The 19,378-nt window shown below is 39.6% G+C and overlaps 1 protein-coding gene across 1 annotated transcript; it reads right to left on the bottom strand.

The window, feature by feature from the left end:
- Positions 1–386: 386 nt before the first annotated feature.
- LOC105901626 (vitelline membrane outer layer protein 1-like) lies at positions 387–18,286 on the bottom strand. The gene is made up of 4 exons (XM_031576899.2): positions 18,181–18,286; positions 2,555–2,576; positions 965–1,077; positions 387–874 (listed from the first exon to the last, which is right to left on the bottom strand). The coding sequence occupies exons 1-4, from the start codon at positions 18,198–18,200 to the stop codon at positions 580–582; spliced, it is 450 nt and encodes a 149-aa protein (XP_031432759.1). The 5' UTR covers positions 18,201–18,286; the 3' UTR covers positions 387–579.
- Between the last annotated feature and the right edge of the window lie 1,092 nt (positions 18,287–19,378).

Below are 19,378 nucleotides of genomic sequence, written 5' to 3'. Positions count from 1 at the left end.
GTGAACAAAATGAGCTGAAACGGAAAAAAACGGAATTCACCAAAATGTGAAACGGAAAATGCATTTTTTTTAAACAGAAAATCATTGGCCCTAGATACACCTGACTCTGTGATATCGCTATAATACTTTAAATCACATAACAATGAGCCCAACATCATATATACCTCTCTTACTTACACAATCTTATATTGTTAGGTTCACAATGACATGTGATTTTTTATTTTGTATTTGGTTAAGTCTAATTTTAAAGGTGTTCAGTCTCCCTCACATGACTACAGATGGAGCAGTAGCCAGAAGACTAAGACTTAGGCCTAGGCCTAGACCAGAGCACTAGCCTTGACCCACACAGGGTGTGTGTGTGGTTACAAGTGCAGTGTCAGAGTGGGTAATTCTTCAGACTCTTTATTAATAGATTTGAAGATGATGGTACAAACAATAATTAACAGCATTTTACTGTAGAACCAGTCAGACAGCCAATGGAGAGATGGCACCTAATGTGGATCTACAGTATAGACCAGAAAGCTTGTGTTAACTGCTGAGGTACAGCTTTTCATTGTATATGCATCATCCTCATCCAAGTTACTCTTCACAGCATCTAAATTGGACATTATTCAGGGCAGTGTCATCCACCCCGCCCTGTGGTTTCTCCACCTTGGTCATAATGCCACAGATTCCGTTAGAACACTGACCACTCCAGCTCCCCCAGTCACCCCAGGACATGCCACCACCAAACAGAAGCTTTCCATTGGTGCAGCGGAACTCGATGTTGTTGGCAGCGGTGTCATCTCCTCCTCCCTGTGGACGTTCCACACGGAGGCTGAAGGACTGAAGATATTCAGAGCCACAATCCTGGTAAGGGGTCCAACTCCCCCATCTTTAAAATACACAAAACATTATTTCATAAAATTATATTTGATCATCAGATGATAGCCTCAAATGATATTGACTACAGACTACTATTTACCGTCCTTCGAATGAACTTATGGTTTGCTGGAGGGCAAAGTTTTCTATGTGTCGACACAGGAGTCGGATCCCATTGAGTGCAGTGTCATCTCCAATGCCTTGTCTTCTTTCCACCTTAAGGATCAACCAAAACAACCAAAAGGGCAATGGTGAAAGCAGTCAAGAGAGGTAACATGATATTATCATAAATGTGCAGTTCATCCAGCCTCCAACATTTGTTAAGAGAAAAAAATAAAAAAAACATTGGGATTTTGAACATCAAACTGTATGTTGGCTGAAATTCCCTGCCACTTTTTTTGTTTCCCATTTACAGAGACAGGACTGTGTACGAACCAGCGTTGTTTTGAACACACACACAGAACAGACCACTAGAGGACAGTGGGGGGATATTAGCTGAATTTGACGAAGAGTGTATTGGATTAGAATTGCGGACTGTACTGACACTAACACATTCCTAAGTAGGTGATCAACCACAACAACCTGCTAGTCCTTTCAGCTGCCTCTGCTAACTCCTTTCGAACAACTTAGTTTAGCATGCTTTAATTTGTCAAAATCTTCGTCAGTCTTGTGCTGAAATGTATGAATTCTATCACACTTCAAATAATACAATTATACTTTAAATCATACAGAAATGAACTCAACATCATACATATTTTTCTTACTTACATGAGCTTATAAATGTTGGGTTCAGTACACAATTACATGTTTATTTAGTTTAGATTTTGTATGTTTTTTTGTATGTGTATTTAGTTTACATTAAAAGTCCTTACTGTCATTTTTATACCATATATTTGTTGGAGACTCAGTCTGAGACATGTTTTAATCTTGTACAGTGATGCGCATCAACAGAGAGAGACAGAGGTTTCACTCAACAGCTTCACCTAGGAATCTTCTGTCAGCCATTGTAACATTACAGTTTTTATACTTTTACTAGAACAAGTAAAGTAAACCCTATAGTTCCATCCCTTCATGAATATGTATCAGATTATTATCTTGGAGACAGGAAGGCTACGAACCATTTGCTTACACAGGGCAATTGGTTAAGAGCTCCAGCTGTGAGATTTAAGATCTCAGAGGTCTGTATTCATGAAGGCAAGGGTTTATCAAAGACACTTTGATGTGACCAAGAGAAGGGGAGAGTGAGAACACTCATCACACATCACTCAGGTCATTCCATCTGGAGCATATTCAACAAGAAATGCTTACATTTTAGCTTACACAGCTTTAGCAGTTACAACCAGATATAAGATACATTGAAATATTGATTGTTGAACATCATTATTAACTCTAAACCTTCAATTCTGATTCTGTCATCCCCTTGCATGTTGTATGGTAACACACAAAAAGCAATAAGACTGAAATTATATTAAATTACATAAATAATATGCAAAGTAGAAAACATTACCTTCTATAAACCTGTCTATAAAGTTTTATATTATATACAATTTGATTATATTATGCACACATTTTTGATTGATTGCATTAATGACAAACATGTAAGCGAAGTAGTGAGTATTGAGCCTTTCTTGCAAAAGGGACAGAGAATGTCAAAATGAAGCAGAAGGTTTGGGTTGCCAGGTCAGGTACCTACAAGAGCTATGATCCTCTGGATGCTTTGACAAAATTGATGAGCAGCAGTCCGAAATCCGTCCGGAGATCAGGCAGACAAATCCGACAAGGAGAAGGCAAAATAAGGGTTCGTTAAAAAAGTCAGTTCCAGTGGGTAAACTGCATGATACACATACTAATAAAAATACATGTTTGTCAGTACTTGCCATTTGTGTATTTTACAGTTTAAGCATTAAAATTCAAAACAGTATTAAGAAATATTTCAGAAATGGCTCAGATGGTGGTTGTGTAGCGTTCCCAAAACCCTACTAAGTTAAGTGTTATGAGAGAATAGCTATTGGGTCCTTCTATTGAACAATTAAATAAATCTTTGGTCGCTGAACTATGAATTTAACCAAAGTTAAGCCAATGTAGGGATAACTACTGTTTATATACAAAGGAATTACTAAATTAGCAGTTACACTATGAACATCAACCAAGCAGATTTCATACTCACATGTAGCTCCTTCAACACTAACCACAGCACACACAACGAGCACAAAGTCTTTGCGAGAAACTTGTCTTGTTGCTCACCCCCAGGTCACCACTTTTTATACTATATAGGGTTCCTTTATCCCCCGTCATCCCACAGTGCTAACCCAATCAGATCAGAGGGTTTTTACCTCCAGATGTGTGCAGCCTGCATCAGAATTCCCATGTTTGTGCGATCTTTATTGAAGCCAATCTAATCTACTTCCTTGATGGAGAAAATCTAATCTATTTCCTTGAATGAAAAACTCTTGTATCATTTATCGCCCTTAGCCTGACCATTACATCATTATGGGGTTATTTCTTCCTCTACCAGTCAGAATAACACACAAACAGACTACACATGATTCCACAAAAACAAGAGAAGGGAAACAAACATAAATCAGAATAACACACAAACAGACAGCAAGCCAAAGAAGGTCACCCGTTACTCTGATAAATGAATAACAATCATCCATAACATACTGATGACCTTCATTCCGAGGTTTAACAGACATTCACTAGGAAGTAAAAAGAGTAGAGTAATACTAGATATAGCATCGTCTCAATAAGTCAGGAAGAAAGCATTGTCGCTACCGGACGGTAGTCCTTTGGCGGATGGTAGTCCCTCACATTGCGCATGCTCAGACACAAACGGTTTACAGCATAAGGCTCAACATAATCGCGCATGCACAGACAACAAAACGGTTTACAGCATAAGGCTCTGGCTTGTCTTAACGCATAATGTAGGTTTATTTAACGTAATATTTAATAATGTTGTAAACGTTTTAAACGTCAACATATGGGGCTTGTCTTAACGCATAATGTGGGTATATTTAATGTTATATTTAATTATGTTGTAAATGGCTAACAGCATAAGGCTCTACGTCAACATATGGGGCTTGTCTTAACGCATAATGTGGGTATATTTAATGTTATATTTAATTATGTTGTAAACGGCTAACAGCATAAGGCTCTACGTCAACATATGAAACGAAACTGGGGAGAGACTTTTTGATCCTCCACCTAATCAGTTTTGTCCACTGTGACAACATCTTCCTCGTTTTTAAATAAATGGTCATGTTTTGATAAAACTGTCTTTCGTCGCTTTTTTCCTCCATGATTGAAAGTGGATCTGACAGTGTCGCAAAGTGACGCATGCGCAATATGAGGGACTACCATCCACCAAAGGACTACCGTCCGGTAGTGACAAGCATATTGGTTACACAACAAATGAACACCTGGAATACATCAAAACCTAGTAAACGCCATTATGATCCAAAACAGAGAACCGTTTACCTGTACAGAGGTACGTGAGGACACGCACAAACACATAATCATTAACTCACTGCAAATCCAACTTCAGTGATTTCTCTTATTTTACCTCTACAAGCGAACATTACAATTATTATTATTAGTTTTTACAAATTACAGCATTATAAAGCTTTATTTTCCACGTAGAAATAAATAATCTTGCAATGCCATAGAGTGCTTAAGCCCGAATTATAGATCTGCGTCGGTGTCCGTCCGGACACATAGCCACGCCTTGGCAACACCCTTCCCCGTGGTGAAACGCCCATCCGAGCCCATCCGAGCCCTTCGGAGAGCTGGACGGACACCGACGTGCACCTCTCGATTTTTTTTACTTTTTCGGATACGAACGGATAGCGACGGATACCCCCTTGGCTGTGATTGGTCCGCTAACGAAATCATTTCCTAACGACATCATTTCCGGAATCTCACATTTCCTGTTTCATTCCCTATCTGTTCCTATTCTGTTATAGAGTGTGGATCAGCCGAATATTTCTGTCCGAGCCCGGCCTGCGTCCGACAGAGTAGTGCCCGAGCCAGACAGCCATTCAAATATATTGTCGGAATCCAACCAGACATTGTCAATGTCTCAACTGTTCATACTAATGACACCTTTACGTATGTTTTTTATGAATAGCCTGTAGACCGTCTCACAAGCTTCTTCTAGTTGATTATGAACAAACATAACAGAAGAGGTCTGAAGATATTTCTGAAACACTTATAAGGACGCTCAAATGACCGCAATCGGAGCATATTTGTCAAACGCGATAAAAGATAGCCCTGCTCTGAAATATTCCCATTCCATACTGAATATTCTGTTTAGATCAAAGGTTTGTTTTTCGACACCGTGATATTTCAGATGATGGAACAGTTGAAATGAATGCTCATATACAAAAGCTAACCTTAACGTGAAGTGGAGTTAACTTGCAGCCAACACCATTGCATTACAAACCCTAACACACGCACATAATGAGAAAGTAGGCTTATTACACCTGGCGATTATCTCGCCTTTTATCTACCATCTTTGAATAATGTAACTTATAAACACGTCGTTTTAAAGCGCTGTGGCCGTCCTGAAAAGATGTGTCAATAAATGAATTGAATCCATAGAATCCACGTTGACTTCACTACTTATTAAGATATTGTAACAAATCACGGAAGTGTGGAATATTTGTTATGGCTTTTAATTAAACACTAAACACAATACAATGTCAAAATGGCACGGGCTTTATGCCCTGCTACAAGTTATCACGAACAGACTGTGCTACCGTCACACACCTGTATAAACTCCGTCCCAACACAGAACAACGACATGCAATTCGAACAGTAAGGAACATTGTTAAAGAACGTCGTTGGGCGCTGCATCATAGACATGTATATATGTCTATGCGCTGCATCACATCGAGAAAAGTATGTGCCCGCCGCACGGCATTATGGGGCGACTATGCCAAGTTAAATATGGAATGTTCAATGCCTTATCGCGCTGACTTGTCCCAGCCCTACCCCAGCCCGACAGCAAGTAAAATATTTAGTCCGAACTGTTCATACTACTGACACATTTACATACGTTTCTTAAGAATACCTGCCTTTATTAAACTCGAGCATCAACAGATGAATGATAAATGCACTGGCTCACACAAACAAGCCCCGTTAAACGCACAAGCGCGCACAAAAGGGATATAAGCATATTGAAATGAATTATTCACATTGCAAGAACGGAATGAAATGGCCTACACATTACACACGCTATGCATCTGATATGCCTAAATAAAACTCACGTTATATGTTACACCAGAAGAGGCGCGAATAAAACAAGTCTTACCATTGAAGATTATCTTTTTTCTTGACACATTCCTTATAAAAGTATCTACATAGTCCAACCATCGATGTTTAATCCATGTTGTGGAGAAAGAGGATGGCATCAATCATATTTCATTAAAGCTTCACACTTCTTACATTGGACATATCAAACAGCCTCATTAGAATCCGCATAGAATATGATGCCATCCGACAGAAATAGCTCCATAGGCCTACAGTAAATTTCCCCTCGAGTGTCGTTTTAAACTCTCCAGATGACAGTTTCTTTTTTTTTTTAACTTTAAGTGCACAAAGTTCGTTATAAAACGATCTACATAGTCCAACAATCGAGGTCTAATCCATTTACATTTAGTCATTTAGCAGACGCTTTTGTACAGGGGAGAAGCATGTGAAGCAAACACGTTTACTTGACTACTTATTAAGATATTTAAATATGGAATGTTCAATGCCTTGACTACTAAGCAGAAATATCTCCATACAGTAGATTCCCCCTCGTTTTGTATCGTTTTAAACTCTCCAGATGACAGTTTATTTTTTAACTTATTCCCTGATACCAGTTTGCCTCCTGTAATCGCGTTGTCACAGCTAGGACATAAAAAAAATCCCCGCACACAAGAAGGCTATTATCCTAAATGTGATTTATTTTAGTCTCAAAAACGAACTTCTCCATCACGTGAGGCAGACACGTTGACTTGACTACTTATTAAGATATTTAAATATGGAATGTTCAATGCCTTATCACGCTTATGTTTGAAAGCCATTGTTTTCAGCTTGCAGGTGCTTTTGCCTCTGGCCCAGTTTGTCGGTTTTGACGTTCATCTCTCTCCCCCAACCATCCAGGTTTAATAAATCCGCGTTGACTACTAAGCAGAAATATCTCCATACAGTAGATTCCCCCTCGTTTTGTATTCTTTTAAACTCTCCAGATGACAGTTTATTTTTAACTTCTTCCCTGATACCAGTTTGCCTCCTGTAATCACGTTGTCACAGATATTTATTTGCCCAGTCAGCTTGTTGGTCTTGACGTTCAGATGTTGCGCCTAAACTATCATATCATCTCGTCACATGATCAAATAGAGACTTGACATTGGACAACAGCATACATATTACCCAGCAATCATCATTACAAATCTGAATATGACAAAAAATACCAAAGAAAATGAGATAGTATTCATTTCATTGAATCGTTTTTAATAGTTTCTATAGTGTATGTAAGATAAGCATATCATTTTGTTATAGATTGCTACTATTTTTCACACAAATAATACCTACCATGATGGAGATAAGTTTGCCTTTTCAAGTGAATATATAGCGTTAGACAAACTATTCATTGTAATGTAGTGTGTCTCAAAGACCCACGTGACTACACCTGTTGCTCTTGATGACGTGACGGCTGGGAGGAGAGAGATAAACAATCGACGAATTCTATCACTCAAAGAGGTCGCGTAGTAGCTCGTCTGTGACCAAAAAACCGCCGCTCCACCCACTATTCTGGCGGTGAATTGTTTTCAACACCCACAGCCGTCGAAGAAGTATAAATCAAAAACAGTATGTCCGAATCCGTCCGAATCTGTTTCCCCGCCCATCCGTAAAACGGACGGACACCGACGCAGATCTATAATTCGGGCATTAGTTCCCTTAATTTCATTTTCCTGCCCTTAGTTAGCCTACAGGATTTCCTGGTTTCCCACCGGCCTTCTAGCCCCCCGGAGATTGATCGATCTGGAAGAATGTTTAAGGAATGTGTCAACTGGAGCACATAGTTGTGAAACAAAGGACCTGGTGACTAGCTGGTTGTTATCAGACCCATGCATCAAAGACTCCTATCTTGAAAGTGCAGAGAATGTTGATACACAACATTTGTAAAGTGGTGATAGGATTAGGGAAATACCCCTTGGTATCAGAATGTTGATACAGGAGAGGTCATAGGATTAGGGAAACCCCCCTTGGTATCAGAGTTGGGGACAGGCAAGAAGGAGGAAGGACAGAATTATGGTCATTTAGCAGCAGGACACCAGGAAAGGGTAAAAAGAAGGTTAGAATTAGAAAAAGTGAGAAGACAGGAGAGGAAATTGGGGGTAGAGGAAAGAGTGTTGGAAATAATTGATAAGGCAAGGGGGTTAGCTGATAACCAGGAGGTGTATCATGCCATAAAGAAAAGTTGAAGGATCAGGATAGAGAGGAACCATTAGGGTTTTGGGAAAGACAGACAAGAGTGACTCTGAGCTGAAAGAGAGTCTGATTAAGAACAGATTTAATGCATTTATAGATTGAAAGAGTAGAAAAATGGATAGAGCGAGAGATAAAGAGAAAGAGGACTGAAGGAGGGAGATGGAAGGTAAGAAAAGAAAAAAATGGAGTGTTGATGAGACGGAGAGGACAGGTAGAATATGGAAGGTTTCACTTATTCCTAGTTATACAGATGAGTTGAGAGTGACAGACAGAAGGGGAGCTGTGACACAGAAGCCAGTGAAACTTAGGAGCAAGCCAGTTTGATTACACTTTTATGAGGTCACATGGCCCGATGTCTAAGGTCTATGAAAGGAGTTGTGTTAGGTTTATTTACCACCTTCAAAATATAAAGTGTCCATTACAAGTTTGGTCGAGGTCTCATTAAGTGGTTTGGGCTGAATTAATTACAGAAATTGGTAAAAAGCATAAGTATAAGTATAAGTATAAGAAGCCCAGGAATGGAAGTACATTGCATTGCTTGCATGCTCAGTAATTACCTTTGGTAGCCATGGTGCCCAATAAGCGCCTGGCTATATGTAAGGTAGTAGTCCAAAAAAAGAAAAATTATTGTATCACACCAGGTAACACTTAGGCAGATGAGTTGGCAGGAACAGCAGTATTGCAAGCGCAAGGACTATACTGTGCATCAATGGATGGTATATCACATGTAATTGTACTTTCTATAGTGTGGAATGCCATGCCCTTTAGGGTTTTAATATACTAGTTATATATCTTGGTGTTAGTGGGTTGATTTAGTATTCAAGCCAGGTTATAACCACCATTGTAAGCCCCTTGTATTGCAATGTGACAAATGGGGGTCAGTCCTTTATTTTTTGTCAAGCCAAGTGAGCTGTAGTTGCCTGCCATCCAGGGTTCAGCAATCACTTTGCAGCCAAAATTAGTAATAATATAAATAAGTATAATATATATGGAAAGAGGTTAATCTATGGGAAAAGACAAAATGGATAAGAAAAGGGGCGAACATTCGTTCTGCGGAGAAGGTGATTGGCTGCAATTTGCCATCTCTCCAGGATTTGTATGCATCCAGGACCCTGAGGCGTGCAGGGAAGATTATGGCTGATCCCTCCCACCCTGGACACAAACTCCTTGTGCCACTCCCCTCCGGCAGAAGGCTGCGGTCCATCAGGACCAAAACCTCACGCCACCTGAGCAGCTTCTTCCCGTCTGCGGTTGGCCTCATCAACAAGGCCCGGGACCCCCGCCCCCCAACACGGACTCTAATCCCTTTTTTGCACACTCCTGCTGTAACCTAATATGTGTATTGTTTATTGTTTATTGTGTATGTTTATTGTTTGCACCATTGTACCACAAATAATTCCTCGTAGGTGAAAACCTACTTGGCAGTAAAAACCTTTCTGATTCTGATTCTGATTCTGATTCTGAACTGTAGGCATGATACAGTGTGGAGGTGCCATGACGACTGCATGGTAGGTCCACACAAGTTATTAGCTCTCTTGATAATTGATGCTTATAAGACACACCTCATAAAACAATGACGGAAAAGGTGTCCTGAAGCATTTATTAAAGCACCCTTCTTGGTGCGACCATAATGAATCTGACTCCATTTTCATTAGTCTGACTCCACTCAAATAGGAACTCAGCCTCAGCTCATTTATTTTAATGTAGATTGCTACCTGTTTTGGTAGGCTGACCTACGTTCATTTATTTGTATACCTACAGTCTGTTTTATGAATACCCCTTTTACTTTTTAATAACCGTTTTCTTCTAGCCCAGTGGCTCTCACCCCCATACCTGCTAAATGTTTGGAAAGGCTGGTCATGAAACACATAAGAGGCATCACACCAGCTTCCTTTGACCAACACCAATTTGCCTACAAAGCGAACAGATCTACAGAGGATACAATAGCCCTGCTGCTTCACACTGCACTGGAGCACCTGGAGCTAAAGAACACTTACATCCGTATTCTATTTATAGACTACAGTTCTGCTTTCAATACCCCTTAACACTCTTAACACTCCACCCTGCAACTATTGATGCACCTCAATGTATATATTTATTTTTTTATTTACTCAGGAATATTTATTTATCTATTTATTCATTGTTATTTATTATTATTTAGCTGTGGCAGTTAATGTCCACAGCAACTTAAATTTTTAGCTGTCTGTTGCTGCCTCTACTGTCTCGTTGTTTTTGTGAAAATGACAAATAAAGTACTTTGAACTTTGAACTTCTATGGATAGTGTCGCACAGGATTTTGCCACGGCCGATTTTTTATCTTGACATATTCCACGGACACAACCGAGTATAAGATGAATAATCTAAGGCTACAAGTATAAAAGAAACATACGAAACATCCAAACACTCAGAGAATATGAACATACCTGGCTGCTCAGAAGATGACTACACACATAGAGTGCGGGTGTCTGTTTACAGAATGCTCCAAGTTATTTGACTATCTTCCCCTTAAGTACCCCTTCCGGTCCCTCACAGACATACTATAGAAACCATTTACTAATCATTAGTAAAGTGTTTTTCAGTGCTTGATCTAAAGTGGGCACTATCTATACTTTACAAACATTTATAAATGGCCGGTTACTCAGGGACATACCATTAGTAGACACTTCTGCAGCAGTCTCCAAAAATGACCTCAGACGTTAAGATGTTAAACATATAACAAAAACACATAACACAGCGTCGAGGAAATAAAGTGAAATATTTATTGGAAAAAATGCAAAAGTACAATCTTAAAAAGTACACAGGGGCATGTACAGTGGCTGGCGAAAGTCTACACACAGTTTCAAAATGTCCACCCTTTGTTGCCTTACAGCCTGTTTAAATTAAAACATATTACATCAGACTTTTTCCACTGTTATTTACACATTTGTACCCTATAACTTTACAAAATTTCCGAAAATTAATTAAAAATTAAAAACTGGAATAACTGGGATTGATAAATGCACACCCGTACATCAGTCACATGCAGGAGCGAGTTGGGACACCTAGCCTCACAATGGAACGTGTTCGTACTCGGTCTGGTGCGAGTACAACCTCAAAGGTAGCCACACTTTCTACACCCCATGTTTGTAGTATTTATAATGAGAGATAAGTAGTGATAACACTTTTGAGGAATATTTTAATACTGGAAGGTAGTCATGTACTACATAGATATGAAAAGGATAATTAGAAAATATAGGTATTGGTTGGTAGTAGTGGATAGGTTTTTATGATGGGTTGAGGTATGTCTGAGGATATGAGTATACTTTTTATGTGAAATTCTGTTTTGATTTAGCATTCCGGAAATGTTTTTTTAGTAACAAAGGTATTTGTGGGAAGTATGGAGTGAAGTAATGCAAGCTCTGGGAATCATACTACACATTTCTAGAGGAAGATTGGAAACTATGTGCATCAGTTGTTTCTAATCTATAAGATTATTTATACACAGGAGGACATATATGGACTGGTTCAGTCAGGAGACTGGGTATAGGTGATGGTTTTTAACCAGAAAAGCTTCCAGCCAATGAGGGTGAGAGGTCAAGGTGTTAAGTGTGTGGTGTTGTATTAACTTTTGCTGTAGAGCTCTAGCACCACAAGGTGGCAGGACTGCCACAATTCAATGAGCCAATCAAGGTTGGAATGGGGAGCATTCTGAAGCAGCAGCTTGACCTGGGCGAGAGGCTGGTGAGGTCATGGAAATGCTGCAGTTAATGTTTGTTTCTTACCCTAATAATAATAATAATTAATTTTATTTGTAAATTCAGAAGAATCTCAGAGTGCCAACATAGTAGAAACTAACTATAATAATAAAATAAAATAAAATAAGACTAGTTAACATAAGCATAATAGAAAACTTAGTGACAGTGATTTATCACAAGGCCAGAAATGCCTCCCTGAATAAAAATGTTTTTAGTCCAGTTTTAAAGGAGTCTGCGTTGCCCTTAGGTGGTCAGGGAGGCTGTTCCATAAGCGTGGCGCTGCCGAGCAAAAGGCCCGGTCGCCCATGGTGCGGAGCTTGGTTTTGGGGACACGGAGGAGCAAGCTGTTTGAAGATCTGAGGGTGCAGGTGGAGGTTTGGGGAGTAATTCATTCTTGCAGGTAGGGAGGTGCATGCCCATTTATGCATGTATGGGTGAGTATTAGGACTTTGTAGTCAATCCGGAAAGAGACAGGGAGCCAGTGTAGTGAGTGTGTACCCACCCTATACTAGGGGGACGGGAACTGATGGAATACACAACATGGTCAGAGCAGAGGTGAGTAGAGAAGAGTCAGGGGGTGGACCTGACTCCATCATGGACACATGGAATCTGGATGACCGGATCATGGGTGTGTAGGGACTACAACAAACACGCCAGGGTCAAGAGCCAGCACGGCAGCCGTGCGGGAAACCGCAGACGTAACCTCTGACCCTCCGGCAGGCTCAGGGAGAGTTGAAGACATCATCAACTGGACTCATGAGAAGATGTTTGTTGTGGGACTGTTGTCACAACTTTACAATTGCACACAGGACATTCTTACATATCAGGACTGCATTCATACGCATCATTGCATACATGACCAGATGTTAATTGTTTGTATTTTTGTATTTTTATGTATATGTAAATTGACCATCTAGAACTGCCTCAGTTGTTTTGTAATTATAACTTGTGAGCTCATCTAGGAGTGCCCTAGTGAGACTGTGATGTAGTGTAAGGGGAAGTATTAGAAGTTAGTTGGTTCAATTGTAGGTGATGTTTAAAATAAGGTTGACTATTGGCTTTGTTGCATAGTAATTCAAATGTGCTTATGTTGCTGTATTGTATGTTGATAGTATGTACTCGTGATAGTAATGTAGAATGTAGGGGGATTATGTAGAAATATTTTTATGACGAAGTACACTTTTACATTAAGTCATAAATGTACTTGAATGAGAGTGAAAATTATTCAGCATTAGATTTACTCCTATTAGTATAATTTATAGAAGAAAATGACTTAATTCGGCCTACATGTGATGCCTAAATGTGGCGCATTAATACCCACTTCTGCTTTCAGATCATTTTGCATGACAGTATATACAGCCTTGATTCTGTCAGTAAATCCAATTTGTAAAGAAAAACGTTACTAAACTTAATCCACATATACATACATCTTCGCTGAACTTACAATGAGTCCTCTTCTCTGAAGCAAATATTGTTGTTCGTGTCACCGTGCAGGGGCGGAGATCCCATTTCATTGTAGGGGGGGACAATACATGGTCAAATTTCAGAGTGTAATTCCGGGGGGGGGGGGCATGAAAAAATTGCTTTCACGAGAGCTAGCATAAACTGCTAAATACCGAATTCTCTTATCACATTTACAAACAGAAATTCGAAGTCATTTTAGAATTATCTAAACAGCATTAAATGTACTAACACGAAATATCTATTCACAGACAAATAATGTCCAAAGTTCAAGAGAACTTGATGCTCAAAATAAGTTATAAAACAGCTCAACAGGGAATCGAACTAGCAACCTTTTGAATACAATACGACTTCTCTCCCTCTTACGCCACTGTCACTCCATATGACTATACCAGCATAGTTCATGAAGCGCAGAAAAAGATGACATTAATTAAACTTCAGATAATTTAACAAATCTGGAGAGATTATTAACTAGCATGAACCTGCCCTGACAGGACATTGTCCTAGACTGTCTAGCTAGCTATCTTAACTGTGTTAATTACCGGCATGCGTGTGTTATCGGCAAACGTTCACGTTGTCATGCCAATCCATTAATAAGCTTATGTATACTTGTGCATATCGATTGGAACTTCGTAAATGGAGTTTAGAAAAAAACTTCTTCTTTGCATGTTCTTACTGCGTTCGAGAATGAGGTAAATCTCTTTACATATCGTGTATCATAGCGGCAGCGACAGGGGACAGAGGAGGAAACAGTCTGACAATCTGACCGTGTAGGCTACTGGGCTGATTAAGCTGAGTGCAGACGGACTCTAGTTTTTCTGAACCCGGTGAACCCCGACTCCGGATAGCCCTATCGTGCAGACGAACGCACTGTATCCGCACACTGTATCCGCACTCCCTCGAATCGGGGGTCCAAAGTGAGTAACCTCCAAATCCGATTGCTGTTGGTGTTCGTCTGCAAGCTATCCGCATACCTAATCGGATTGCCCCACGTGATCGCATCATTAGACCAGCCAGAACAATGGACACAACAGGCATTATTTAATAACTGAATGGGTTGCCATGGCGCAGTGAGTTTGGCAGCCAGTTATAACAGCTCTCCAGTTTAAAAGAAAAAATTCTTCCCATTACCTTGCTCCTTTTCCACGTGAATTTCCCTAACGGGATTAATACAAATGTATCTATTTTAGGAAAGGGATGACATTAACAAGCCACACTTTAATCACTGTTTAATCTATTTGCATCAGACCATTTAAAAAAAAAAAACTGTTTTTAAAAGTGTCAGCAATAGCATATATGAGCAAATCTGACGTGAAAAGATTTTTTATTATAGACGGAGGTTTCAAAACAGATGAATGTTACGTTAGCTTTAGTCCTGTCAGACAACGATAGCGATAGCTACTAGCTAGCGTTAACGTTACTTCAGAGGTAGCCTACAGTACGTGAAGGACAAAGCCCTCAACAATAGCCTACATTTGTTGTTAGTAATAAAACCATGAAATTGGAAGTAATTGTAAACCATGAAACATCCAGGATCCACAGCACTTGCATTGTGATCTCTCGTGCTCAAGCTCAGCATCTCCATAAAGCACAGGCATTTAAACAACTCAGACATGTCATGTTGCACATTGCTTTGTTGCACTGTTCTAAACTCTTTATTATCAATAACAAATATAATTATTTTTCGCTTAACTACAGTCTGCTCCTACCACTGATTTTATAAACCACCATAATGTGTTACTGTGCAGATTAAATGTAGGCTATGCGGCTAAGCTAAACGTTGCTAGTTGGAGCTCAACTACTGTCATATGTTAGTTTGATAGCATGCTCCTGTCTTCTCCTTCCGTTTTCTTCAGTTGTCTGTAGCACCTTAAAGCGCCACCAACAGGCGTGGGGGATGTACTACAGCGGAGTCAATCGGATTCACTGGGTTCATGTGCACGCGATGTAAAAAGTGGGTAGGTGTGAAATAGGTGTGAAAAATGAACCCGGGTTCAGGCAAACTAGAGTCCGTCTGCATGGGGTATAACTGAAACACGGAGCTGCCAGTAGCCCTGCCCGTTGGAAACAGCATGTGAACCAAACCACTTTGAGGAATAGGGGGAACATGATTTTTCAACACTTAAAAAACACATTTTTTTTACGTCTATAATTAGCGCCGCTTGTGTCGTCGTATTTTTATTTAAAAAAAAAAAATCAAAATATCTTTTTTTTTTTTTTAAGTTTTCAATGATTGTTGGGGGGGACAACTTTATGGTAGGGGGGGGACACGTCCCCCCGTCCCCCCCGGGATCTCCGCCTATGTCACCGTGTGTCCAGCTGCTGTAGGCTCTCCTACGAGACACTGAGTTTGCGTTACTGTCAGACTCACTCATTCTCTCTCACACACACACATAAAGCCGTAGCCTAACAGAATGTATTAATAACGTACTATTCTCTTTCCATTATTCTTGAGTTATGGTATGCATTGTGTGTGCTATCAGTTGACTATATTGTCTAATGAAGACGGACAGGACGTATTCACAGGGCAAGTATATATATATAATCGCCTATAATTATATTAGTCTCCGGATGTTTTATTATTATACCTATTATTATTATTATTGTTGTTGTTATATAAAGAGAGGAAGTGTATGATTTTCAGCTTGTGGCTTCAATTAGTAGCCTAAGAGAAGGCCCAGTCTTCCAGCAGCATCGGTAGACCAGCATAGGGCTCCATGTACCCGATCCATCTCCATTAGCCCACAACATAAGGAGGAGATAGTAGCTAGACAATCGTATGGCAAAATTAATCAGTAAGCTAAGGTCAATTATTATTACATTTTTATTATTATTATTAAAAGAAGATCATAACATTAGCCTACAGAAATCTGTGTTCCAGGCAAACCAAATCACCCAAAATGCTTATTGCACTCGTTGTTGCGGCGAAAACTGAATGTCGCCGAGAGGCTAAGCCAGGGAGATTCACTTAGGTGACGCGCTACCAACAATTCCAATGTCCGCTCGGAGGTTACGATTTCTTCTGTTTATTTGTTAGGCAGATAAAACATCTTCATCGGACAGCACGGCAGATAGAAAGTGCAAGTGCTTCTGTGCAAAGTGGCGATAATAAATATACATAAAATACATCCAGTAAGCGTTTAGTTAGTCCATAAAAATCCACATCACAGTTCCAATAGTCAGCCTATTGAGCGGTCAACAAAAACTGTGCTCTCCCTACTCACCCCCTCGCCATACTACCACAGGTGCCCAGGTGCATATATTCATTCATGATTCCCGATGCCAATACCCACGTGACTTGCATACACACCCACCAGATACCAAAATAAAAGCAACAAAGCACAGACTAATTTAACCATGGCATATGGCCGCTATACTCGTAATATAGGCCTATGTCTATGAGCTTCTCAAAATTAAAATGTTCTTTGTCGCTTTGTGTTTACTTAAATGTTATTAAGTGTTTAAACTCTTAACTTCACGGGTAAGTGGCTTGAATGAAGTGTTTAAACACTTAACTTCACGGGTAAATGGCTTGAATGAATGAATGAGGGTAGCCTCCTGAATGTCCTTGGGAGGCCGTAATCAAAATGGGTAATATCACCTGTCTATTTAATTATCTAATTTAGTTTGATGAGTGCCAAATCTCTGAACAAAAAGAAGTCTGTTTAGGGTTTTGACAAGTGCTATTATTAGTGATAATGTGCCCCCTGCTGGAAAATAAAATGCTCACAGAAAAGTTGTTTCCCAAAGCGGGTCTGCAACATAAATAATTGAACGAGTAGGCTACCACTGATGCAGCTCCCTCCTCCACATAATAGCTAGTGGTTTTAATGATAGAAAACTAAACTTTGATGAGCTAATGGTGTTTACCAAAAAGGTACTAGGCCTAGTGAAGCAAAATGTTGACAATGAGTAAACAACACATCAGTTGCCCATTAACGTGGTGTTGACATGTTGTTAATGCATTAAAAGTGGCGTTTTTCTGGCCTGCTGAGCATTTCATGTGAATTGATTGCTTCAGAACGTTGCAAGCCGTCTGACGCAGTTGCAAAATATTGGTTGTGTCAAATCGCAGTTGGAGGGCCTCATGTCAGTCAAGGAAAGATAAGGAGTGAGAGAGCAAGAGAGGGAGAGAAAGAGCAGCAGAGACTGCAGCAGTGACAGTTGACTGTTGACATTTAGCAATTAACTGTTACAGAATGTTGAAGCCATGAACATTCCACCATTAATTTGAATGGAAAATGTTAATTTGTTTAAAAAAAATTTTTTTTTAGAAAAATGAAAATCACATAGCCTACATGCTGTTTCATATTCCCTATTTGTTCCCAGTATTCACAGAAATCGGTACAAAGAATTTGTTTGGCTTTACAAGTACTATAATATCAAACTTGCACGTGTTGAATTGACATGCATGTGTCATACTGTAAACAAAAAACTTTATAAAACAAATGGGTTCTATCGAATTATTTAGCTGTTTCTGATTGGACGAGAGACGTTCCATGAGTTGGAATACCCCAGGACATCCCAACTCGGACTTTTCACAGCTAATAATAAATCACTCCGCACACTACAACATTCTATAGCGCCTTGATACAATTAAGCGATAACCGTTAATTCAAAGTTCACAATATGGAATTCAACCAACCTTTCTATAAATTCTCCCATAGTCTACAGCAGAGGTCGCCAACCCGTCGATCGCGATCGACGTGTCGATCTCGAACACCTTCCCTGTCGATCTCCAAAATTATAATTTTTTTAAATAGGCTACAGAAAAAAAAAGAAAAAAAAATTGAACATTTTCTGAAGTGTCTTCTGAAATGTTTTCTTACGGACTTCGGAAGACCAACGTCAGAAAAAATCTCCGCCTGATTCATGAACGCCAGCTATTTAAATCCGAGGATGTCCGTAGAGTTGATGTGAACGTAATCACCAACGATTTCTCACAAATGTAGACTCTACAGAGTTGTGACACAACATGGAAAGCCACAACTATTTAAAAAAAAGTTAAAGCTGTCGCGTGTCAAACGTCATTTGGCTGGTTTTGCGTGTTTGGTACAGGGAAGTGATGAAACATCTGAACTACTTCATGCGCTGTGGTAGTGGAAATTTTACATCTGTCACAAACCCTTGAAGTTGAATATGTCTTCTAATATATACAAGCTACTACAAAACATCCTTAAGTATTCATTTGTATGTCTTTTTTATATTTAATTTTTCACACAAATGTGAAAAAACATTTCTCACAAATTTTCAAACAATGTTCAATATAAAAAATATAATAGTAGAGATATAAATACCTTTAACCCTTCCCGTTTAAGTTTGTATCCAGAGAGTTTTCTGTTAGAAAGTCTAGGGGATGGCAGGTGCCGATATATCGGTAATAAATAATCTTATAATCTACGTTGAGGAGGGCAACTAGACGTAAGGATCCACTCAATGTGGGGTCCTTGTCTTGTTTTGGTATGAGGCAAATAGATGTTTGATGCAGTGTCAAGGGCAAGAGGCTGTTTTTTAAAGTACAAGTCTTTATGTAAAGGTGAAAGTTAGCAGTCCGTCAAGCCCAGGGGATTTCCCCGATTGCATGGTGAAGATGGCTTGTTGAATTTCTTCAGTCAGAAGCGGGCCCACTATTACAACCCTGTCTGTCTCACCGAGTACCGGAAAATGTAAGCCTTGAAAGAGCTTGGGTTGTGCTCAGAGGTATTCAGGGCACTGCAGAACTGCACAAATGTGATTTTTATCTCCTAATGGTCAGGAACAAGGGTCCCTGACGTGTCCCTTAGCGGTGTTATCTTGCATTTATACAGCCTATAGTCAGCTCCCACAGTCTATCAATAAACATG

Source organism: Clupea harengus, chromosome 11 (assembly GCF_900700415.2).
Source record: "Clupea harengus chromosome 11, Ch_v2.0.2, whole genome shotgun sequence".
NCBI classification, from domain to species: domain Eukaryota; kingdom Metazoa; phylum Chordata; class Actinopteri; order Clupeiformes; family Clupeidae; genus Clupea; species Clupea harengus.
This window is presented reverse-complemented; position numbering and strand designations above follow the sequence as displayed.